We start from the raw sequence: 23,409 nt of genomic DNA on the forward strand, positions 1-23,409 counted from the left end.
GAATCACTATAGAATTACTATAGAAATTCCAAACGAAATCAATCATGTAACCGATTAAGATTGATAAATAAATAAATAACGAAAGTTACAAACAACAAAGTAACGTCTGTGGACCAGTAGAAGACGATCGCTCGCCAAGTTCTCGATGACGGTCATCTACCACTCTTGAGCGGTAACACCGAATGGGCTCTTCTTAGTGCCCCTCACTGGATGAATTAGCTTGGCGCCACCTTCTAAGAAAGAGAATTTCTCCCTTCTCATAGCTTCATATTTGGAGATAAATTCCTCCTTTTGCATAGTTAGACCAATATCGTCCAAACCATTGACCAGACAATGCTTTCTGAAACTCTCGACATCAAAATGTCCGACTAGTTCCTTACCTTCAGTGTCAACGATCTTTTGGTTAGGAAGATCGACAACGAAAGACTTTCCTGCATTTGCCAGAGGAATCAACTTCTCGAGAATCGTGCTCTGGTCCAATCTAATTGGCAGTAGACCATTCTTGAAAGAGTTGTTGTAGAAGATATCACCGAAAGATGGAGCAATTATGCATTTGATACCGAAGTCTTTTAAAGCCCATGGAGCGTGCTCTCTAGAGGAGCCGCAACCAAAGTTGTCACCAGTAACAACCAAGATTTCAGCGTTTCTGTATGGCTCGACGTTCAAAACAAAATCAGTTTCTTTCATTTTACCGTCATCGCCCTCAGCGAAACGCCATTCATAAAACAAACCAGCTTTCAAACCAGTTCTTTTGATAGTCTTCAAAAATTGTTTTGGAATGATAGCATCGGTATCAACATTTGCCTTATCTAGTGGCGCAGCAATACCTTCCAAAGTCAAGAATGGCTTCATGCCTGCTGGAGCTGATTCAACCTTCGTGGTTTCAGAAACAGGGATATCGTCGATTTCTTCTTCGGCGAGCTCTTCACTAACCTGGTCTGGTTGTAGTGGCTCCTTCTCATGCTCGTAGACAGCATCCTGCAGAGCTTTGTCCTCTTCTTGAGAGACGACAACCTTTGGTGCGTCGCCGTTCTTGTAAACATGTTCTCTAATGTCAACAAAGTGGCCTGCAATACCAGCAGCAGCAGCCATGGCTGGAGACATCAAGTGTGTACGAGAAAGTGCACCTTGACGACCTTCGAAATTTCTGTTGGAAGTCGAAGCACAACGTTCTTCAGGATCCAAAATATCTGGGTTCATACCTAGACACATGGAGCAACCAGCTTCTCTCCATTCGAAACCAGCAGCTTCAAAAATCTTGTCTAATCCTTCCTTCTCTGCCTGAGCTTTGACTAACCCAGAACCTGGGACGACCATTGCCAACTTAACGTTGTCAGCCTTCTTGTGGCCCTTAACCACAGCAGCTGCGTTTCTCAAATCTTCGATACGGGAGTTCGTACAGGAACCAATAAAGACTTTGTCAATATTGATTTTCATTAGTGGAGTACCTGGGACAAGACCCATGTATTTCAAAGCTCTTTCCATACCAGACTTCTTGATAGGGTCAGAGGCTTGAGCAGGATCTGGGACAGAGGCACTAATAGGTAGTGCATCTTGTGGGGAAGTACCCCAGGTGATTGTTGGAATAATATCGGCACCCTTGATGATCACTTCGTGGTCGAACTTGGCACCTTCATCGGAATGCAAAGTTTCCCAATAAGCAACAGCCTTTTCCCATTCAGCATCCTTTGGAGCTAATGGCTTTCCCTTGATGTAATCGAAAGTAGTTTGATCTGGCTTAATCATACCAGCTCTAGCACCAGCTTCAATGGCCATGTTACACATGGACATACGAGCCTCCATGGTCAAATCTTCGATGGCTTCACCAGCAAATTCGATAACGGAACCAGTACCACCAGCAGTACCAATGACACCAATTATGTGTAAAATTAGATCCTTGGAAGTGATACCAGGGTTCAATTTGCCCTCAACGTAAACTCTCATGTTCTTCGACTTATTCTGAATAATTGTTTGAGTAGCCAAGACATGTTCTACTTCGGAAGTACCAATACCAAAAGCTAGAGAACCAAAGGCACCATGAGTCGAGGTATGAGAGTCACCACAAACCACAGTAGTACCTGGCAAGGTGAAACCTTGCTCAGGACCAATCACATGGACGATACCTTGTCTAGATTCAGTCATTCCAAAGAAAGTGACATCGAAGTCCTTGACATTTTGTTCCAAAGTTTGAACTTGTAGACGAGAATCGGGTTGATCGATGAAAGTAGCAGTGGATTTGAAGTTTTTTCTGGAGAAAGTTGGGATGTTGTGATCAACAGTTGCCAAAGTGCAGTCAGTTCTTCTAACTTTTCTACCGGCATTTTTCAAACCCTCAAAAGCTTGTGGAGAAGTGACTTCGTGGACCAAATGTCTATCAATGTATAATAGATGGGAGCCAGATTGGTCCTTGTGAACAATGTGATCATCAAAGACCTTGTCGTATAGAGTCCTTGGACCTTGTGTCGTTGTAGCTGTCATGATTAGCTAAAAACTATCTGGCCTTTTAATTTACTGAATAGAACCAATAACACCAAATTATAGACCGATGGAGCTTAAGCTTAGAGTTGTAGCTTAAATATCGTCAATCACTTTGATCATGACTCGATTTTTCACTATGCCTGGCTGCGATAAGTTCGCCGCTACCGGCGGTTTTGGCCGGTAGCGGCCAAAACCGGCGCGCGGCGAGCGTCTATTCATTAAGTATGTAAGCTATCTCGAATGGCTGGAGCACTAGAAAGATGACATTTATCTGTATAGATAGCAGGGCAGCATGCAGTTCCTCTATACGGAAGAACTTCCAGCAGCGGATGTGATTAGAGGAATTATCTCATAGGTTGCGACTTGATAATCTTTGTTCCTTCCTGACATGAGAGGTTTGAGCTGCTTTTCAAAAAAACTGCAGCATTCTTTCCCATCGAAGAACCTTTGGACGCCAGTAACGTTTGGATCTTCGTTCAAGTAAGCATTCATGCGCTTTGCAACTACATCCCAGAGCTCTGAGTCCTCTCCTGGGGCAACATTTGATATAGCTGCCAGTAATCTTATGCGATCCTTAGTGGTAGTGATACTGAGAGTGTTCCCCAGTAGAGTAATCCCAATAGAAGTTGTAGACAGTGCAACAAACATTAGGATTACTACTATCATATGTATTAAACGTAAGGACCACGTATGATCCAAAAAAACTTGAGGCAACATGCTAACAAACCAAACTTTGTGACCAACAGATCTCAAGGAATTTTTTAATCTCCAGGTATATATGCTGTGGTGAGAATCAGCAGGAAGATTATCCTCAGCTAACACAGAAGTGTCCTCCTTGTCCCTGCTGAACTGATCCACGATCCTTTGTTGATAGATACTGGCAGCTGAACGTAAGCGATTTTTCTCGCATCCATCTAGTTCTTCTTCCTCGTATATTGGTTTCAAAACGTAGCACCTGAAGAAAATCTCGCAATGTGAACCATCAAACAAGCAGTATGGTGTTTTCCAATCGCCTGCATTATAAAACTTTCTGTTCAGTTTACTAGCGACCTTGTCCCATCCAATGGCCAAGGTTTCCTTGTCTGAGCTAAAGACTTCCTCAGTAGCTTCAGCCAATGCTTTAGTGCTCCTGGAGACCAGGGATCTTGCTCTTACCCCTCTGCAGATCATGCAAATCAGAGGCACCAACATGACACTTTCTAGCAGAAGTATAACAGTAACCGTGCTCAAAAAAAAGTACGATGAAGAAATAACATAAGGCAAGCAGAAAAGTAGACCACCAAACCATCCTACCATCACGTACGGTTCATAGGACCTCGTTGACTCGTAGAGGGCCCAGGTAAAGGCGGATCTGAAGTTCTTCTTCGGGATATAAACACTAGCATCTTCGCAGCCCCTATAGTCTGTTTTTTCCATGTTTTCCGTGCTCATTGCAGCGCTAAGAGCGTATTAATTAGTGCTCTTTTTATTTTGTAAAAAGGTGCTTTCTTTATATTATTAAATTTTTTTTTTGCCAAGAAGCGTATCCAGGGGCAACAGAACTATAAAGGCACATTAAAATACAATAAAGAACACCTTCATTATTATCATCAACATAATTATCATCATTATCGAGTTTGATATTACATTCTTGTTGGCGTCTTAAGCAAGTAAGTTTCAGATATACATGTAAGTGTGGTCTGTTGAGTGGGCATTTACCGTTCCAGTTGAAGGTTCCACGAGTATTTAGCTACTTCAAAGTCAAATGATGTAAGTTGTAAAAGCTTCTGATTTCTTCAGTGTAAAATAGCCTCTTTCTCAGTCTTTTCCAAAAACTCGGTTCAAAATTGGATCCAATCTAAGTGTCGAAGCGCCCTTAGATGTCTTTTGGAAGCACGTAAACTCGTGTGGAAACAGACTCACCGGCGGCTAGGAACCTTTCGTACCCAACTTTTTGTCAATTAGTTCCAGATCATGTATACGGAACCATCGCTAATGAGCGGGTTTCGAGCCGGATTTGTTTGGGTCTGTGAGCATCCATATGATCTTTCGTTTATCTGAGGGAGTTATATGATAACCTTGACTTTGAATTATAGGGATGCTATCTATCCTGTCCACTCCTCATGAATGAGATTTTGGTATTGTCACTTCTGTTCTTATAGTAATATCTTGTGAGCAATTGCTCCTTTACATCCTCTCATTGAAAGATTGCTTTCAATAATAGAAACCCTCCAGTAGCACTTTATCGTTAGTCCAAACGAACACATTGATCCTCTTCCATATTTTGGAATCGAGCTTCATCAAGACACTTTTCAAGTCATTGAAAGTCGTCGTCATGCTCAAGTATTGTTCCGGGCATTCGATGGTAAGTGGCGGTTCTTCCTTTTCCTCTAGTGAAGTAACCGGCGAATTCGCCATGATGGGTCTTGGCGCGTTAGTTCGTTGTAACTCCCTTGCAGACTCACTCGGGCGGCAGTGACCAGCAGCCCAAATCGCTGTGCCATTCATACTTCTCATCCGGATGAATCAGCTCGACGATCAACGATTTCGAGTCCTGGCCGAGGTAAAAACTCTTGACGCGCTTGCTAACTCTCACTCTGGATCCCTCTACGAATTCTTTGAATATCAGGGGAGCGATGGGAACCGCTTTCCACATTAATGTTGAGCTGGAAAGGTTCCAAGCGTAAAATAAGCCTCGTTCTGTCAAGGCCAATAGGCGACTGTTTTGTGCTATGAGATTGACGACTCTATGTCCGAGGCAAATCTTGGGAAGTTTATACTGCCCAGTTCGTGAGAGACAAAATATGGAGCCATTGGCTGTCGCCAGGCACCAGCATAGACATTCTTTGGAAAACACAGCACATATGATCACTTCAGGAATGAACGCCTCGATAATTCTCTTACCCTTGTGGTAACCTAGTATTCGGGTAGGATTTTCTATAAGGGCCTCTTCATCGAACTGTATCGACCTTTCGACACCATTACGAATCTCGAGTACATGGAAATCGTCAATGTCGCCGCTTTCGTACAGGACAGCATCAGTATCGGGCACCACGTCAGGTTGTTCCATATATCTCACATTTGGTGCACTGCTCCATACCTTTTCGGGTACGTTCTTTGCGTTCAGCGTCATTACGCGTTCACTACTGCTTTCATCGTCAATCTCGTCAACAGCCAATTCTTCGGCAAGCAGTTGGCCTTCTAAGCCGCGGGTTGCCACTTCAATCGTATCATCATCTCTTTCTTGACCATCAACTGTGTTATCAACCTCTGTATGGAATGCACTTCTGTTTCTCTCTCGTACCCCCATTATTAAAGTATGAAGACCCAAACGTGGCAGCGGGAAAGATGATATACTCATCTTACCTTCGATACCTTGTAATGGAGTAGTTTTTGACTTCAAAGATAATGTGTTATTAGCTGCAGGTTTGTGAGAAGGCTCCTTAACGGGGTTTCTTGTTGGAGAGAACCCAACAGACACCAGCGTTGGTGTCACTCTTTTTCTCCCATCTTTTATCACAGCTGTGTTCAGTTTGTCGTCCTTCTTACGTTTTGGTATCAGTATATTGACCTTCTCCGTACTTTTACTGGGAGCCTGTAATTTGGGAGGCACAAGTTTGGCGTTTTTAGTATTCTCCTCAGCAGTAATTCGTGATTCTAATAATTCTGTACTATATTTTGGAGTTCTCTGTTTCTTTAGTTTTCTAGCCTCATCCTCAAGTATTATTTGACTAATATCCTCCGGAAAGTCCAATGAGTCCTTGTCGACCCCATATCTGTGTAAGTGTTCTATATTTCTCTCTAACGGTATCGCATTCCCCAGTTCGTTTTCTTTGAAGCTGATAAGTGTGATCGAGCAGTCAAGCGAAGTTACAAACAGCATATTGCCCTCTGGATTCCATGCCAAATCTGTAATAGAAGCGGTCGTTAAATCATAGGCTACAAATATAGGCCTCACCCTACTTGTACTCCAAACAGCTAAGGATTTATCCTGACCTGCTGTCGCAACGAACTGATTCCACTTCTTTCTCCACTGTCCGTCTTCTTTTTTCTCTAAGTCCTCCTCCTGGTTTTGGTCTTCAACTTTAGCATCACGCTGAAGTTCGAATAGCCGTGGATTGAAGCTGGTGACTTCAGTCGGAGCATCGTGACCGATGAGACTAATGTCTGTGTCCCATGTACCTCGGTTTACGATCGCTACAGAGCTCACCGGACCATTAGTAGCATTGGGAGCAGCGATATGTTGTCCATCTGGAGACCAAGCAAGCCTTCTGAAGTACGTGGTCAGTGGCGATCCCTTAAAAGGCTCCGTTATAATATGTTCTATAGTAATAGCAATATCACTGCTCTTGTGATATCTGAATATTTTCAGTGTTCTATCATCAGATGCTGTCGCAAAGTATTTGTTTGCTGGATCGAACACGACTCCTTTGACCAAAGATTGATGCACATCAAATCTTTTGATCTTCTCAAAAGTTAAGCCATTCCAAACTATAATCGATCGATCCAACCCAACACTGACTAAAATACTAGAGTCCGGAGCCCAGCATATATCCTGGATATCGTTGTCATGAGCTACCAGTCTCCGACGCACTGTCCAGTGCTCTTTATCAAATTCAGATCCAAATACTGGCTCCGCACGTTGTTCCTCCTCCTTCGCCCATATCAGCAATATACGATCGTCCGATCCACTGGCGAGGTATTTCCCATCTGGAGAGAACTTCAAACAAGTGACAGATCCCGTATGCCTACTCATACTGACCAATGGTCTTCTTAGCTCTTCATCCACAACTTTCTTAGAGCCACTTTCGTTGGCTGCCTTAATTAGATTATCCACTGACCATATGCGTACTTTCCCATCTAGACCACCAGTCGCAACTCGCTTCCCATCGGGGCTAACATCCACTGTATAAACTTCATATTTCCTGAGTTCTTCCTGGTGAGTAAGCCAAGGAAACCTGATGATCTTCATAGGAGCTCAGGGCTATTCCACGTCTCAATTGCACCGTTCAATTTGTACTAGTAAATCATCTTGACGGGCATTTTTCAGTTTCCGGAGTTGAATGTATGGGCGTGAGTATCAACACTTTTTCAAAGATGTCAAAGTAAGCATTAATGGCATTTTTTTAGTTATATAGTCTATCGTAATTATAAAGTGGGCAGTTGGTTACATTCTAGCCACCATTCTAATATAACGTTGGCTGCTGCTCGATTGCCTCTAGTGATTTGCAGTTTATTGATAAATCTTTCGTGCGCGGAATTGTTGCTGCAAATTTGAGGAAGCACTATGGTGAGCCAGTTCTTTGTCTGCATGGGGAACTTGGCCACAAAAGCTCTTAGCAAGTCCGTATAACTGTTTAAGTCTGATCTTTGAGTATGGTAGAGGCCGAACATTGTTTGGTAAATCAACTGTTGGCCGATAGAGTTAATTTGGTGCCGCGTAGTGGCCAGGTCTGCTTCGGTGTATTTTTTGTTGTTCATGACCTTTGTCCAGAACTTTGTGATTGCCACAATTGTAAACTTTTCTCTTGTAGAAAGCAGTTTAGCGAACTCAATTAAAACAAAGGATTCCCAATAGGAAGAGTAGATGGCAAAGGATGGTTTAGAATCAAGAATTGTGTTAACGAAATTGATAATTGTTTGCTGCAAATCTGGATCATTGGTGATGACGCCTTCGTAGTATTTTAGGAAAACGTTGTCGAATATGTAATCAAATTCTTGCTGGGTTAGTCGATCCTTGTACTGGTTGACCAGGTTTTCCAGCAGGTATGAATAAAAGGGCAAAGAAGATGGCAGGTCAGCTTTTGGTATCTGGTCTAGAACGAAATTTAAAATCTCTGCCATGGAATACTTGAGAAAAAAAGGCTCATCATCGGCCAATTTTAGACCTTTTCCAACAATCAAGCAGCTCACTTCGACAAACCCTGAATCTCTGGAATACACTGGATTGTTTAAAACCTGCAAGAGCAGATTAAGAATCTTGGCTCTCACTTGTAGTGGATCGCGTTGCCAGAAATCCCGAAGCTCTGGGAGTTTTTGCAGTACTAAAGAGTTATCGCTCTCATCAGATGGTAATAAAGCAGATCCTAATTCGGATATGCATGTCAGCAAACAGTGTATATAATTTCTTTGTTCTTGCGTCTGCTCATTCGGCATACTGATAACTTGCTGAATGAAGTTGTTGAAAATGTCAATGGCTTGCGACACATAGGTTCCTTGTTCCTCCGGCCGCGATTCAACTTTGGACTCGATGAGAAAGCCAAGGGAGCGAACCAGCTTCTCTCTTGTAAAACTAGAGACATTGGACCCGGGTATCAGGATCGTATTAAGCACATTGAATAATTGCAGAAGATATGAACTTAATTCAGATCGACATGTATCGCAAAGAATTGATATGGCTTTTATCGTCAACGCCTCTAATTTATCATGATAATCACCATTGCCATCATTAGAGTTGATTGTACAGTTTTCCAAACCCTTAAAAAGAACGTCGACACATGTGCTTAAGCGAGCTGGCGATTGTTTTAAGTAGCCGGCCAACGATCCAATCAAACTAGAGCTAGTTCTCACAAAATCAAGTTTGATAGCTTTTTCAACAGAATTGTTGCCTGCATCTGCATAGCCTGTTTCCAGGAGAAGTACGATATTCTTTATGATATTTTCACTTGATTCCAGAATATCACAAATCCAAGGACTTTCTGAGAGTGTCATATCTGTTAGCAAGGTATTTAGCAACAGGGACATTGCCTCAATCCCAAAAATATCGACGTCGCTGCCTGAAGAGCTGCCTATGTTGGCAATTAGAACGTTTGTTAGCTTATCGTTACCTAAAATCGACCATAGAGATTCAATAAAATCAGTTACCGCAGTTCTAAAATCATCGAACTCATGAACAGGCGCTTCATCAGAGTCGTGTTCCATCAGTTTCTGTTTGTTCATTAAGCTGATTTTAGGTAGATAGATACCGAGAACTTGCTGAAAGATACCAATAGCTAGATCAGATCCCTGCTCAGATATGGTCGTGGGAACAAGATTAGTGTAAGCATCCGCCAAATCTAACCAGAAATCAACCATCCGGGCTGAGAAAAACTCCTCTAGAATGGGAGTCAATGGAAAATTACTCATTTGTAGAAGAACTTTCACATATTGCTGTGAGGTTTCCTGATTGATCTCGGTAGAGCTTATGTTCGTAAACAGTTTATTGCTCAAATCCAACGTATTGATCTGTAAAAAATCAACCATGCAAACTGCCAACTCTTTAAGCTCGTCATTCATGTCATGCGTCACCAAGTGATTCATGTACTGCAACATCCATTGGTGTTTTGAAGTGTCAGCCTTTCCTGATCTAGAAACCCCCACAAATATAGCTTCAATTTTTTCACGTAGCTCGTAATCCATTAAAGTTGGGTCATTAGAGAAAACATTTGCCAGTATACCAAGAACCCTTTCACCGCTCACGAAATTGTCTGTCTCCTCTCGAGATTCACACATTAGTTCAATCAAATTTCCAAACATCTCACTTAGATTCATTCTACCATGCGGTGACATATTTCTCGCCATCGAAATGTAGTTGATCCATGCGGTTATGCAGCTGTAAAGCACATCATCGGCCCCATTTTTCATGGTCAAGTTTGCGTTAATCAATGCCATGGTAGATATGTAAAGATGCTCATGAACCACATCGTAAACTTTGGTCCTCCGATTCTTTTTGAGTTGATACTTGGTCAGATCCTCTACGATAATCTCTGTAAACATCAAAAGAAGGTTGTTTAGAAGTTTAGAAGACTGAACAAAGTGAATCAAGTGTTCGTAGGAAACGGGCGAATTAGCTGCACCATCAATGAGTTGATTGACGTGAGTCGTATCAGACCATTGTTCTAACGACATGGAACTTCGGTGAGAGAACATCTGTATGAAAGTATTAATAGGATTGTTCCAGTGAAGGTCTTCATCACTGGTGTTGCCATTTTGCGATTCATTAAGGTTCATGAAGATAAGTGACGAGTTTGACATCAATTTTCTAATGGTTGGCATCAAAGACCCTAAAGCTTGGGGATTGGCTGCGAATTGTGCACAAATGTCAACCAAGTACTTTAAATTAGCTCTAAAAAGCCTCCATTGTCCATCAGGAGAATCGACACTAGTGGTTATCTGCACGGTCAAGGTCAAAGCACCAAAATATTTAACATTCGTGGAGTAACCTTCACCCGACAGCAGCGCATTAGCTAGCTGGTAACCATCTGGAGATTTTTGAATTGTTTGAAGGTTTTGCTGGATTTGATTGACATCCTGAGTTGGGCGAGCTGAATATAAATTCTCGATGAGCTAGATGAGGCGAATAGTTGTTAGCGTTAAAATAGGATAATTAGGAACCGCAGAAACTAGAGAACATACATTGACGACCTCCTCTAGACTCATTTCTCACAGAAGTCTGAAGGTTTCTGCTCTGCGTATTAGTCGAGCTGGATTTACAGTGCTCTTTCGTCAGAATTTTTTCAATTAAGTAAGATGATAAAACATTAAAACTACCGCTCTTCAAGAATATGATGAAGAAAGTAAAGCCGTTAAGGCATTGAAGACACTGCTTTATGTACACGACTTCCTTAGCACGAACAGATGTATAAATCATTTGCTATTGAGGGCCACAAATGTTGGAAAGGCACCATACGGGACACTTCGTAACTTCTGCCTAATTTAATGACAAAACACTGTAATAGTCGAAGTATTGAATGAATATTCAATAGTTTAGGGTGGTACAGGTTTCAGACAACCAGAATAACTAATTAACCGCCCAACAGAAAGAATACAAAACAACGATTGCTGAGCTTTTAATTGTCAAACGCTGATAATTATCCCTGTAGCTTGTTATATACGCTTTGATTGATATATCTCATACAACTTGGCGGTTTTTGGTATTGAAAGGAGAAGCTGGGCATCGAATCTTATAGCTGAAATCGTCCGAACAATTTGTCAGTACAGTAATCTACTACAGAGAATAATCTCACTCGTAGTATCATATTGAGTCTATATCATCAAAGCTTCAAAGCAGCAAGAGGACGCCCTTCGTATTTTCTAATCCAATGAGTCTGATCACATCGCAAAGTGTTCTTTTAATTTCTGGCGACTCGTTCGAAAAACTCTGTAACTGCCTTATGTTACCTTCATACATGTCAAAGAATGTGACATTATTTTGTAAACTATTGATATCGCCGTGCAAGACCATCTCTAAAATCTCTTTCAAAGGAACCAGTCCTGGGACCACATTGGGAATCACGTAAGTCTCGTCATCTTTATGCTTACTCTCCGCCATACCAAATGGCCTCTCATCAACAGCGTACGGGATACCAATGCGCGACAAAGCTTTAGCCGAATCAATGGCATCCTGGTAAGCACCACCATTGGGGCCATATATTTTCTCAACAGTATTTTCCAAACGTTCAGCACCATCTAAACGACCAACGGGATGGGCCAGTGCTTTATTCAACGGAAGCTCTCCTTCCGCCTTAGCAGGGTGCTCTTCTACCGTAAATAACTTTCCAGGAGATTTCAATTCGTTCAATCGTACTAGCGGTACGTAACGCTGGGTACAAACGTCGAGCAGTTCACCGCCGTATTTCGCTTTGTAGTTCATCTTGGGACAGTCATCGATATAGTAGCCCATATAGTAAAAATCCAAATTTGTCTTGCTCGTAATACAAAGCTCTCGTAGAGCACTAAGTTTGCCCAGCGACCATCTGTGGTATTCGGGATCCCAGATAAAATACACAGAAGAGATCCCCGAAGGCAAGAAATCTGTCACCGCTATCGCTATGAGTTCATCTTTATAATAATAACATTCATGTGCTGGTCCCTGTCTTTTTAGTTTCTCGCCTGGAGCCATAACTTTCCAATTATTAAGCTGATCCCATTCTTCCTTGGTGCCCAAAATCGTTTCTTTCGAAAATGGCGAATCACATAGAAACCTTTTAAAAGACTTTGCATTATGCTTGAAATCGTTGTGTACATGCTCTTGATACTTTGCAAATAAGGTGTATTTCTCGTCAGTAAATACTGCAGGCTCGAAGCATGTCTTGAAGTCTTTGGCAGATGTTTCTGTCTCCAAAACCTCACGAATATAGTTAAAAGGTCCGCCGTCATGTCGTTTACCATCTCCAGAAGGTTTAATTTGTTTCCTGAATCTTTTCAAAGTGCTCTTGAATTCTTTTGTAATGCTGACTTGGTCTGGGGTGGTTCTTATTGTATAAAGACGGCAACAGTTCCTGACCATATCGACTTTATAGAGAAACTTCCCAGATCTTCTGTAACCCATATCGCACAACCTGCCATATATCTCAACTGACATCAACTCCGCTTGAAAACCCATAGTGCAATTCTCGATATTCGATCCGGTACTGGCGGCGTACCACGAATCCAAGCAGTAATAGTCCTCATTTCGTTCTTTTTGGCCACTACAGTAGCCACAATTGCTCTTAGTGTCAGTGAAGTAGTGTGGGCGAGTGATAATGAGTCGTTCTGACATTTGATGGTCTTTTACTAGTTAACAACTTTTTTCACTGGAGCGGATAATAGTTGAATTGTAAAGTCACCTTAAAAGAGATCAACAACCCATGCTTAGAAATCCGATGCGAAACCATGCTGAGAGTTAATCAAAGAAGATTCATAACAACATTCTATCAATTGTTTCCTCGGACGTTCCCTAAAGGTGAGCCAACTTGGAGCTATGAACCAGGTCAACTACGTAAAGAGTACCGAGCATTACAAGCACAACACCACCCTGACATGATATCCCAAGCAGACTCTTCAAATGCTACTAATGATGGTGGAGATCAGTCATCGTTGCTTAATAAAGCTTACCACACGTTAAAGGACCCACTACTGAGGTCGCAGTACGTATTGAAGCTGAAGGATGGCATCGACCTATCTCAAGAGCAGGTTGCGCAGGAAATAATGCAGAGAAATCCCATTTTGCTAATGCAGGTACTGGATATCCATGAACAGTTGGAAGAAGTTGAGAATGAAGAAGACGTAAGAGTTATAGAAAAGGAGAACAAACAGAGGATCAAGGCCATTGAGTCACAATTGGGCAAATGTTACACGGACAAGCAGTACGACCGAGCAGCAGAGCTCACTGTGGAACTGAGATACTGGGTGAATCTGGCTAAGGCTATTAAGGAATGGGAACCCGGGAAACCTGTCAATTTGACCCATTAAGTAGCGTTTTTTATATCTCTATGAACAATTATGAACTAATATTACTGATGTGCGACTATATCTTGATGTGACCTAAGTACTAGAATCGAAAGTGCGTGGAATTTCAAATTCACAATCGGCCAGCTCTTGCCATTCTTCCTCCGTACCTGGATACTGTCTTAGCCATTTCATCCTAGGGCCCGATACTGCTGCATCGTTTATCCTAAATCCAAACACCTTCAGCTCATAAGACTCCTTGCTCTTTCTCTCAACATACTCTTCCAGCTCTTTGAAATGCTTGAGGAACACACCTGGAAAGCTGGTCCCCCAAAAGGCTCCCTCCAGACACAGGTGTCGAGACGACTGGGGCAAATAGAGATCCTGACAACTAGGGCAGTAGAGTCTCACAGTGTGCTTCCCAACAGTATCACTGAGCCCACAGGGTAGCAATTGCATACCACCACAGTAGTATCTAGGACAAGTACCAAACTCTTTATGATCAAATTTCTCCGCCATCGCTTGTAGACCAGGCTTCGTCAAAATGTAACGTGCATGGATCAGCCCATAAAGCTGCTCAGCGGCATGTTCCGCTATGCTCCTATTAACCAGCTGTGTCTTTCCCTCACTGCCATTCTGGCCCACTTGTTCTGCCTCCTCCTCATCTAGTTCTTCGTCACTCATCGCTTCCAGGTCCAGTATTAGATCCAGGGCCTTCCTGTAATGTGGAACTTCCTGTGGTAAGGACGTCATGTTAAAATCGTCCTCGATAAACTCTGTTGGTACCTGACAGAAGTATTCATGTCCAAACCTGGTGCAAAACGACGGGATCCACTCGTCATATGTTCCACTATCGTCTTCTGACGACCCGCCCTGCGAGTGATCTTCAATGAACTCCTGAGACATCTTGTCCACTTAATGCGCCTCCTGAATATCACTAGGCCAGCTACTTTATCAGCTATCTACCTCTTGTAGTGCTATCTAGTAATGATAGTTCGCCCTTTTACTTCTTTATTGAAAATTTTTCCCTTCACAATCAGAACAACTACACAAAGAGCCACTTAAAGGACCCATTGAGCTGCCTAGAGCAATTCATTTGATAGGAATGAGTAGTGGGAACTGGGTAATCTATGTTTCGCTGCTGTTTGTGGCCTTGAACAAGCTCTTGCAGTACACTGCCAGCTATCACGACTCGTGGGGATCCCGACTGGCTTTGCCCAACGTGAAAGCTGCTGGCAATAAGTACCGTGAGGTTCTAGCTGAGCATCAGAAACTAGCTGCTTCGAATAGAGCTGTATCTGCACAGGATGACTATGCCCGTTGGACCAAGAATAATAGGAAACTGACCCAGATGGAAAACGAATTGAAACGTCTAAAGGAGCAATTGGCTGCAGCTACGGCTCAGAATAAGCAGATGCTAGGTAAGTTACGTTTGGTAAGCCTTACGTTGCCTTTCTTGGCGCTGAAGCTTTGGAAGGGCAAACATGTTGTCTTCTACCTGCCCAAGTCGAATGTCTTTCCCAAGGTAATATCTGGTGTATGGTCTCAGGGATGGCTTTACCTTGCACTAGCACCATTGAAATTGGTTACCGGAAAATCCGTGGTTACAGCCAGTACAGCAGAAGTAGGAGTTTCATTAGGGATCTGGCTGTGGGCGTTACAAAGAGTTATTGACACTTTAGAATTCCTGTTGAAACAGCTACTACTGACACCAGCCATGGCAAGACCTTCAGTTGGCGAAAAGCACGAAATCACCAGCGACAAAGTCGCTTTGGATTAATACCTATACTACATTACATTATTTTAAAGGAAAAACTACAAAAACTATTTAAACCTTAGTAAATCCCCACAAGTTTTGACGTCTATCTCATTTCTCTTGAAAAGCCCACGTTTGGTCGATGCACTTGGGTCGACTAATTGCGCCAGTTTACTCAACTTGTCCCTCGCTGATCCCGATTTGTTAAGCTTGTTTTCGTACCTCTGAAATAGTTTAACGCAGAGATAGTGTAGCCAGAGCAAATTGGTGCGTGGCTCATAGCTGTCCCAGGAACAGGTCTCAGCCAAGATGAACCGCATTAACTTGTAGATTTCGTACTGGTAATCACCGCCGCCTTGAAAAAAGAGTGGATGATCCAGTCTGGTGTAAATAACAGGCTCATTAGGCCCCATTTGGGCTCTGCTACATTTCAAATCACATAGTGTAACATTCAGGTTTCTGTCCACAAGTATGTGATCAAGGATAAGGTTTCTGTGCTCGAATTGAAATTTCGTCTCTGCGACGTAAAGTATGGTTACACATTGCCAAAAGATGTGCAAAGCCTGTGACCAACTGGTCAAATTTACAGTCGAGAGTGGATTACCATGGTTCTTCAGTACAAGCATCAAGAAAAGTCTCGTATCATTGCCTTGTTCGATCTTCTCGCGTATCACGTATGAGTGCAATAGCCAGGGCAAACCCGTTGTTCCCTTCGAGAGGCGTAACATTTTTAATTCTTGCAAGCACATTTCCTTTGAGTATGTGACATCTTCCAAAGTTCCCAGCGGTAATTTCTTAATGACCACTGCTTCGTTCTTACGAGGACTCCGAACGTGTGAAGTAAGTTTTCGAGAGTCTGCCAAAGACGCCATTATATCCTTTTCGTTGACGACGTGTCTAATATCGCAAAGCTCTAGGAGCTGGGTTAGAAGTGCCTCGTCGTAGTCCTTCATGACAACCGGTGTCGTGGATCCCAAAGACAACAGGGAAGTAGAGTTTCTAAGCTTAGCCCGGATCTTATCACGGGAGACCTGGTCTGGTACAGGTAGCGAGATCTGAGGACCTTGGGAGTTCGAAGATGAGCAGTCATCTCCCCCACCACCTGTGTTGTTAGATTTTCTTCTAGTCTTGAACCTTTGCAAAGAACTATGAGAGGTCTTGTGTTTCAAGCTCGATTGCGAAGATCGGTGTTTTAACCCATTGATCGACAAGTTAGACGATGATGGTCTCTTGGATAATGTGCTAGAAGCGATCGAGCAATTGTCGTTCAGATCCAGGCTACCATTTCCACCGCTATTGTTACTGTGCGGAAAAAGCGACTTGTGTAAATCTGCCAAAGAACTTCTATTCTTAACCTTAGAATCATTCATAGAGCCATTTTCATGTGCCACATTGAGCGACTGGGATGAGGACGATCTCGAAAGTGAATTATTATTGCCTCGCTTCCAGAACCTCCATTTAGAACTCGACGAATTGATTGACGAAAGCGACGAAATACTGGGGGAATGTGTATGGAATCCCGAACCGTTTTCTCTAGAAGTAGCCACAGTCGACATCGAGTAATTAGCATACCCATTGTTCCCAAGCATAACAGAATGCCTTTGGCGATTAGCCTCATTCACAACAGGCGTCAAAGGAGCTCTAAAATTTGAATTTCTGCGCTCTTTCGCTTGCACAACACTATGTTTAACCTTTGAAGTGTTCGCAGAAGGTTGTTTAAGCGTTTGATCGCTCTTACCATGATTCTCCTTATTCTCATCATTTAATGCAATAAGCCCAAACAACTGCCTCAATGATGAACCAGTAGAACTTCTCTTCAATGAATGAGGCGACTTTGCACATTGCTCATTCTCACTATTACTAATGATTGAACCTCGCTTATGCGATGAAAGCGAACTATGTGTAGAGACCCGTTTGATAAATTTCGCATCCTTATCCTTGGACTCCCTCGAATGTCTCGTATCAGAGTCCAACGTAAATGTAGAAAGTGCAGACCAACGCTTCTTAGCTGTACCAGAAGAAGAAGAATGATTAGACATAAAAGACCACCTTTTCTTCTCCCTCTCCTTCTCCTCGCCTTTACTCTTCACCAAACCAACTTTACCAGGCGTACCACTAGCACTTAAAACCCCTCCAACAGCCATACTACGCACACTACTACTTCCAACAGGAGATTTGACCTCTTCATCGGGCCCTGAATCCTCCCATGAGTTGTAATCGTCCTCATTATCCGAAACAACAACAGCTATAAATTTCTTTCCGTCCGCAAACTCCTCGAACGACGTGTCATAGTCCATTCTGCCCTCTTACACTCCCTTCAAACAGCTATCATCCATCCAATGTCCTTCAATAACTGATGAATTCTTGTTAAAAGCCTGCCATATGGCCCATGAGGCCTATGTGGTTTTGTTTGTTTACATTTCGGGCCTGTTATTGTCCGGCTCATTTTTTCGCGTCTTGTCCGGATCGTGCCAGTTGTTGTCCGGCTTGGCCCTATCTTCCCGGACAACTCTATTTCTTAATAGTAATAAGCTCATCTCAAGCTGACAATTGGTGAAGTTTAGTGAGCCATTGGCATTTGTAGGAAGACCTTACCTGGGTCTTGGTGTATTAAATGGCCGAGGAAGAAGTTTTAGAAGGTTCTCTGGGAGAAGAGGGAGCTGAAAGCGATGATTTTGGTAATTTTTCAGATGCTTCGTTCGAGGAACAAGATGAAGTGGAAAGGTATTTAGAACAGCTTCTACCGAAGGATACGTGCGAACCGTCAAGTCAGAGAAATGGGAGGGAAAATTCGGGTCTTGTTGAACTTCTGAAAGATGAGAGACCAAGGGTTGTTTATGAGCAATTGGTGCAATTACGACCGGTATTACAGCCGTTGAATTGGAATAAATCGCATTTGAAGTCAGATCTGTGGCATATCCTAAGGCTTCCTGAGGAGGAACCGGTTACGGAGGTACCGGTTCCAGAAAGAGCGCTGAACGATTCGCTTTATAAGAAGCTCCGAGCCAGTTTAGAAGATAAGAGTACCGAGACAAATACAGTGCTTCGGGATCAAGTTAGGTTTGATTATAGTGTTCCCTTGGCACCCAGATCCTTGCAATTTGAAGATGAGGATGATATACCGGGTCTGCTGACTCAGTCAGAGGAAAAAGTCGATGATTTGCAGAAATATCACGATCAGTTGTGCCATGCGGTGGATGTACTGTTTGGCAAGTTACAGCAGTTGCAGGAACAACAGGAGTCACTGATCAGCGATAAGACTACGTTTGAGAATGTAGTGACCAATCTAACAGGTCATACACAGCGACTGTATAGGGACGAAGTGGCTCTTTACAATAAGAAATTGAAGAAGAGGAATAAATTTAGTTGGGGTCGTTAGACAAAAAGTAAATACAATGCATGCTTGAGACTCTAAACTCTCATTTCAAGACTTGGTTTTTTTGAGTTTCTCTTCCTGGCACTCTTGGTGTTTCTTTCGAAGAGTCCCACGTCGTGTAAATCTCTGCCCTCTGGGTCTTCGTCTCTTAATTGGTAGATTCTGACGAGCCAGTTTTCGGAAGTGAACACTTCTTCGAAATAGTCCAAGGGCTCAACGTCTGCGGCGCTAATCGCTTGACCACGAACTTTATCCTGCCCTTGACCCTTGAATAGGGCGGGGAAATCCTTGTAGGACATCTTGTACAGCAGAGATTCCTTCATCGTCTTTGTAGCTCGCGAATCAACACGGTATTCGTTGCTTGAAGTGAAGAAGTCTCTCTCCTTTATCTCATCTGGCCAGATACCCTCACTAATTCTGATCATCCACAGGAACTTGTTAATATCGTCACCGCTGAAACCTAAAACACCGCCAAAGATCACTAACACGTAATCGACATCGTGTTGCTTGAAGATTTGGTACGATTTCCATTCAGGTGACGACATTGCCTTACCGACGATTGCGATATGAGTGTTGTTCCAGGTGTTGTTATCGACCAAGGTGGTTCTATCAGCCATACCCCCGATTTGGTAACCGTAATCCCACCAAGCAGCAACTTTAGCATCTTCATCGGTGTTCATTCTGAGCCAGTAATACGCTTCACGGAAATCATCGATCAGTGCGGGACGGCCATCTGAAGTTGTCGATGGCAACACGACAGATGGCGAAGAGTAAGCGATTCTGGTGACCCAAGTAGAGTGGAACACAAATAGGTACAAGTAATAAATGAATGAGCCACTAACCACAAGACGTGACAACAATGAGCTATAGTCAAGTTTTTTCTCGTCTTTGGAGAAATTCAAGTAAATGTCGAACAATTTGGATAAAGTCACAGCAGCAGCAACACAAATAACTGGGGTCAAAGTCAACATCAATCTGATCATAACGCCTGCAAAATACGAACATAGCACGGAATAAGCAATGACAAAGACGTGTTCATCCTTCAACTCCAGGAATAATAGGAAAACACCTGCTGGGAATAGCCAGATCAGGAAATGCGTATCAAAGAAGAACGCTGGCCATGCAACAGGCTGATGTTCTGAAACAGATGCAATGATCGGAATGTGGATCTTGGCATAATTGGTATCCCACAAAGAGTAAAATCTACCAGTCCATGGAGCGATGAAACCCATGTAGGTCAAAGTAAATAGACCAGCAACACCAACACCGAGAATCACCAATAAGGACACAACCATAACAATTTTAAACTTTTCTGAAGGCACCTGAGACTTAATGAAATTACCAAATGCCACGATTTGAATCAATCCAAAAACACCAAGAGCAGCCATATGATCGTTGGATCTGATGGGCAAAAATCCGACGAATGGGATCTGCATTGAGGCCAAAGTACCGATAGCATACCAAGTGGTATAAGCCGCGTACAATTTGGAGTTATAACGACCCATCAAGATCAAAATGAAGATGTGCAATGGGATCAAATTTGTAATGAAAACGTAGCCACCCCATGCAGAAACCATGTAGAAGTAGAATAGAGCAGTCAAAGCTGCATAAAGGATCGAACCTCTCTTTTGAGCCTTGATCCAGAACATAAAAGTAACCATCAGCAGTGTAATCGCGATTGCCTCGTTATCGTAAGAACCAGCCACCGAACGCGAGATATATCCAGGAACAATAGCCATAAAAGCTCCAGCCAAAAGACCAGCGCTCGAGTCCTTAATCTCCTTGGTGAATTGGTAAGTAGCCCACGCAGTTACGCCAGAGAAGGCAGGTGCAAACATCACACAGATGTTTCTGATGTCGATTGGCAACCCGATCTTACGGAACAAGTGCCACACAGCTCCACTAGTAGTCATCAAACCAGGATAAAGAGTTCCACCAGTGACTCTACCCAAAGGATACCACGTTCTATCATCAAACCAGTTTAGAAACTCCAGAAAAGAGTGTGAAACAAGGTACTTTGTAGCCCTGAAATTGAACCACGGATCAAACTCGTGAATAATAGATTCAAAACGGATCACAGAGAACAATCTTGACGAGATAGCAGCTCCGAACATCGCAACGAAAATCGTCACCGTTAGTAGCGTCTGAACCCACGGTAAAATCACCCCGCGAACTCCATCGTTTTTGTGCACACTCATAGCGACTCGTACTCGCTTCGCACTGCTAATTGACCTGCTAAACCACCAGTAATCATCTTTAACAACTCTTTAAGTGGCTTCAATTCTCTTCAATTAGCTGGCTCTTCCAGAACTGGTGAAGGAAAATTCAGCCGGGTAGCGAAGTTTCTAAGCGAAGAGGTCTCGAGAACCGACTAAAATTTGAAAGATAGATAAGCAGCCTCAAAGAAAAGCCTCTGTAGGTTGTTACAGGTCTGGTTTGGGCTGGCGAGGAGTGCTAGTAGTGGGATCAGGATCTGCTATTGGTGTTTGTGTTAAAGAACTGTTTTCAAAGCTTTTTTTAAGAGGTTGTGAGTGATAAACGGAAGAGTAACTGGCTGGCTGGTTGCAATAGGAGGCGTTTACAAGTGAGAAGAGAGCTTGTGTGTGGAAAGGGAGTGGATTTAGAGTGTTTGTGAGATTTTGGTCAAAGAGAAACTTTGGGGGAAATATCAACAGGACTATATAGCACACGAAGGATGAGCAGTGTGCATAGTCAGGCGAGTGATACTCCAGTGCAGCCTCAGATGCATGAGGTTGAGACTGGAACAAGGTTTAACGATAAAACTCCGGCGATTAAAGAGGAGGAAGAGGGTACCGATGTGGAGGTTGTGCGGTATAAGAAACCCTCTTTGCTGAGGAAAAAGAGTAGTTTACACTCTTCGCCTAATTCAACTTCTTCTTCTAACAGTAATGGGAATAGTAATCGGTCTATCTCCACGATAACTTTTGAGAAACAGAAAGTTATTCCACATAGAGCCAGGACTCAGTCTGCTCAAAGTGTGTTGAGTAGCATATCGTTGAGATCGTTGTTGCATCAGAATAATGCGCAAAATAATCAGCAGCAGCAACAGCAGCATCAACAGCAGCAACAGAATGGGGAACAAGAGACGTCTGGCGTTAGTATCACGAATTTTAACCAACAGATCCAATCTCCGGCGTTGTCTTCGATACGAAGGAAGGGGATTACGTCTAACAATGCGCACAATGGATCAAATGGTGCAGCTACATCGGCTAGTACAGCGATGATGTTCCGTAGGAGCAGTTCGGAAAATGAGATTGGTTTGCAGTTGCCCTTCACGGACGACAAGAGGCAGGATTTGGAATCTTCGTCGGTCGTACCACAACGAAGGCCCAGTAAGAGTTCGCTGCTAAAGGAAAATGCCACAGGGGTCAAGAATATAGCCGTGCCCTTAGAAGCGATAGATTACGAGGACCATGATGAGGATACAGAATCTCAGAAAAGGCTCACTACACAGGCGCTACGGAAGCTGTCTAACTTCAAAACAAACGGGAAACTCAACATGGGAAAAAGTAGTTTCAACGAACAGGCAAGCGCGAGTTCTGAGGCTCCAACTGGGAAAGATCTGGTTGATGAAGGTGTGCAGGATACTGCGGAGGATAGTTTTACCAATTATGGAGGGTCCATGACCCACTTGAAGTTTGGGAACAAGAAAGTGATGTTGGATTCCTCTTCACTCAACCCGAGTGCTTATGCCAACAAGGTTCCCATGAACAGTTTGGCTCGACCGCCCGCTGCTGTCATGAAACACTCCTTGGATGTAATTCGTCAGCCAAATTCCAGCATGATGTCAACTTCAAACTTGAATAACAAGCGATTTGTGAAACAGATTAGCAATCCCAAGAAGCCTTTGTATATGCCTGCAGTGTTACGGGATGTTTCCGAGACCAATATTACCATGAACGACGTGGTGAGGCCTGCCTCGCCGCAGCACACTTTGACTTCGGGTACTCAGAATTTTAATCCCAGAAGAAATCAGTCTGGTTCTTCGCAGGCAAGTATTAACTCAACCCATTCTTCCATTTTAGAGTCTTGTAAGAGGCATATAAGTTCTTTCTTCTTTGCTGGCAATGACCACATAAATCCAGAATCGATAGGTTTAGAAGCCCCCGCACCACCGACACGAGAACATTGGTTACCGGATTCTAAGCGCAGTTCGTGTCATTACTGTCATAAGATTTTCACATTCCTTGAGAGGAAACATCATTGCCGGCATTGTGGTGATATTTTTTGTCAACAGCATTTAGCTCACTGGTTGTACCTGAATTCCCATGCCGAGTTCATTATTGGTGGCGGAGGTGTGGGTACTCTGTCTAAGATTTGTGACAATTGCCTGGGGGACTACGAAAGCATGGTCAAAAACCCAGATGTGAAGAGTAAGAAGTTAACCAAACAGCTGGCAAAAGGTAATGTTCCCAATGCAAGTATCAGAGCTTCTCAATCCGATCAATCGCCTCGTAGCCCTGAAGCAATAAACGTCGAGCAAGATTCTAATGGTGACAGTGCTCCTAATGATAAAGGTGATGTAATAGGGAGCGTTGTGGGCTCTGTTCCAGCAGATTGGAACTGGAGCAGTTTTTAATATTGTATGGTTATTATTTTTGGTTTTCATGTT

General features: G+C 43.1%; 12 protein-coding genes across 12 annotated transcripts; 4 read left to right on the forward strand and 8 right to left on the reverse strand.

Moving 5' to 3' along the window:
- Positions 1-156: 156 nt before the first annotated feature.
- LEU1 (3-isopropylmalate dehydratase LEU1) lies at positions 157-2,478 on the reverse strand (the record flags this gene model as incomplete). Its single annotated transcript, XM_003682213.1, has 1 exon — positions 157-2,478. The coding sequence occupies one exon, from the start codon at positions 2,476-2,478 to the stop codon at positions 157-159; it is 2,322 nt and encodes a 773-aa protein (XP_003682261.1).
- Positions 2,479-2,781: 303 nt separating this feature from the next.
- Positions 2,782-3,909, reverse strand: TDEL0F02400 (uncharacterized protein; the record flags this gene model as incomplete). The annotated part of the gene is made up of 1 exon (XM_003682214.1): positions 2,782-3,909. One exon carries the CDS (start codon positions 3,907-3,909, stop codon positions 2,782-2,784), a length of 1,128 nt encoding a protein of 375 aa, XP_003682262.1.
- Positions 3,910-4,918: 1,009 nt separating this feature from the next.
- On the reverse strand, positions 4,919-7,429 carry HIR1 (Hir1p; the record flags this gene model as incomplete). The annotated part of the gene is made up of 1 exon (XM_003682215.1): positions 4,919-7,429. One exon carries the CDS (start codon positions 7,427-7,429, stop codon positions 4,919-4,921), a length of 2,511 nt encoding a protein of 836 aa, XP_003682263.1.
- Positions 7,430-7,605: 176 nt separating this feature from the next.
- On the reverse strand, positions 7,606-10,491 carry KAP122 (Kap122p; the record flags this gene model as incomplete). The annotated part of the gene is made up of 1 exon (XM_003682216.1): positions 7,606-10,491. One exon carries the CDS (start codon positions 10,489-10,491, stop codon positions 7,606-7,608), a length of 2,886 nt encoding a protein of 961 aa, XP_003682264.1.
- A 1,006-nt stretch (positions 10,492-11,497) lies between these two features.
- Positions 11,498-12,976, reverse strand: ATE1 (arginyltransferase; the record flags this gene model as incomplete). The annotated part of the gene is made up of 1 exon (XM_003682217.1): positions 11,498-12,976. The coding sequence occupies one exon, from the start codon at positions 12,974-12,976 to the stop codon at positions 11,498-11,500; it is 1,479 nt and encodes a 492-aa protein (XP_003682265.1).
- A 113-nt stretch (positions 12,977-13,089) lies between these two features.
- JAC1 (J-type chaperone JAC1) lies at positions 13,090-13,668 on the forward strand (the record flags this gene model as incomplete). The annotated part of the gene is made up of 1 exon (XM_003682218.1): positions 13,090-13,668. The coding sequence occupies one exon, from the start codon at positions 13,090-13,092 to the stop codon at positions 13,666-13,668; it is 579 nt and encodes a 192-aa protein (XP_003682266.1).
- Positions 13,669-13,740: 72 nt separating this feature from the next.
- On the reverse strand, positions 13,741-14,550 carry CKB1 (casein kinase 2 regulatory subunit CKB1; the record flags this gene model as incomplete). The annotated part of the gene is made up of 1 exon (XM_003682219.1): positions 13,741-14,550. The coding sequence occupies one exon, from the start codon at positions 14,548-14,550 to the stop codon at positions 13,741-13,743; it is 810 nt and encodes a 269-aa protein (XP_003682267.1).
- A 199-nt stretch (positions 14,551-14,749) lies between these two features.
- Positions 14,750-15,424, forward strand: GET1 (GET complex subunit GET1; the record flags this gene model as incomplete). The annotated part of the gene is made up of 1 exon (XM_003682220.1): positions 14,750-15,424. One exon carries the CDS (start codon positions 14,750-14,752, stop codon positions 15,422-15,424), a length of 675 nt encoding a protein of 224 aa, XP_003682268.1.
- Positions 15,425-15,468: 44 nt separating this feature from the next.
- ALK1 (protein kinase ALK1) lies at positions 15,469-17,697 on the reverse strand (the record flags this gene model as incomplete). The annotated part of the gene is made up of 1 exon (XM_003682221.1): positions 15,469-17,697. One exon carries the CDS (start codon positions 17,695-17,697, stop codon positions 15,469-15,471), a length of 2,229 nt encoding a protein of 742 aa, XP_003682269.1.
- Positions 17,698-18,014: 317 nt separating this feature from the next.
- On the forward strand, positions 18,015-18,779 carry LAA2 (Laa2p; the record flags this gene model as incomplete). Its single annotated transcript, XM_003682222.1, has 1 exon — positions 18,015-18,779. One exon carries the CDS (start codon positions 18,015-18,017, stop codon positions 18,777-18,779), a length of 765 nt encoding a protein of 254 aa, XP_003682270.1.
- A 32-nt stretch (positions 18,780-18,811) lies between these two features.
- Positions 18,812-20,974, reverse strand: STT3 (dolichyl-diphosphooligosaccharide--protein glycosyltransferase subunit STT3; the record flags this gene model as incomplete). The annotated part of the gene is made up of 1 exon (XM_003682223.1): positions 18,812-20,974. The coding sequence occupies one exon, from the start codon at positions 20,972-20,974 to the stop codon at positions 18,812-18,814; it is 2,163 nt and encodes a 720-aa protein (XP_003682271.1).
- Positions 20,975-21,471: 497 nt separating this feature from the next.
- Positions 21,472-23,376, forward strand: PIB2 (Pib2p; the record flags this gene model as incomplete). Its single annotated transcript, XM_003682224.1, has 1 exon — positions 21,472-23,376. One exon carries the CDS (start codon positions 21,472-21,474, stop codon positions 23,374-23,376), a length of 1,905 nt encoding a protein of 634 aa, XP_003682272.1.
- Positions 23,377-23,409: the final 33 nt, after the last annotated feature.

The sequence above is a fragment of the Torulaspora delbrueckii genome, chromosome 6 (genome assembly GCF_000243375.1).
Source record: "Torulaspora delbrueckii CBS 1146 chromosome 6, complete genome".
In the NCBI taxonomy this organism is placed as follows: domain Eukaryota; kingdom Fungi; phylum Ascomycota; class Saccharomycetes; order Saccharomycetales; family Saccharomycetaceae; genus Torulaspora; species Torulaspora delbrueckii.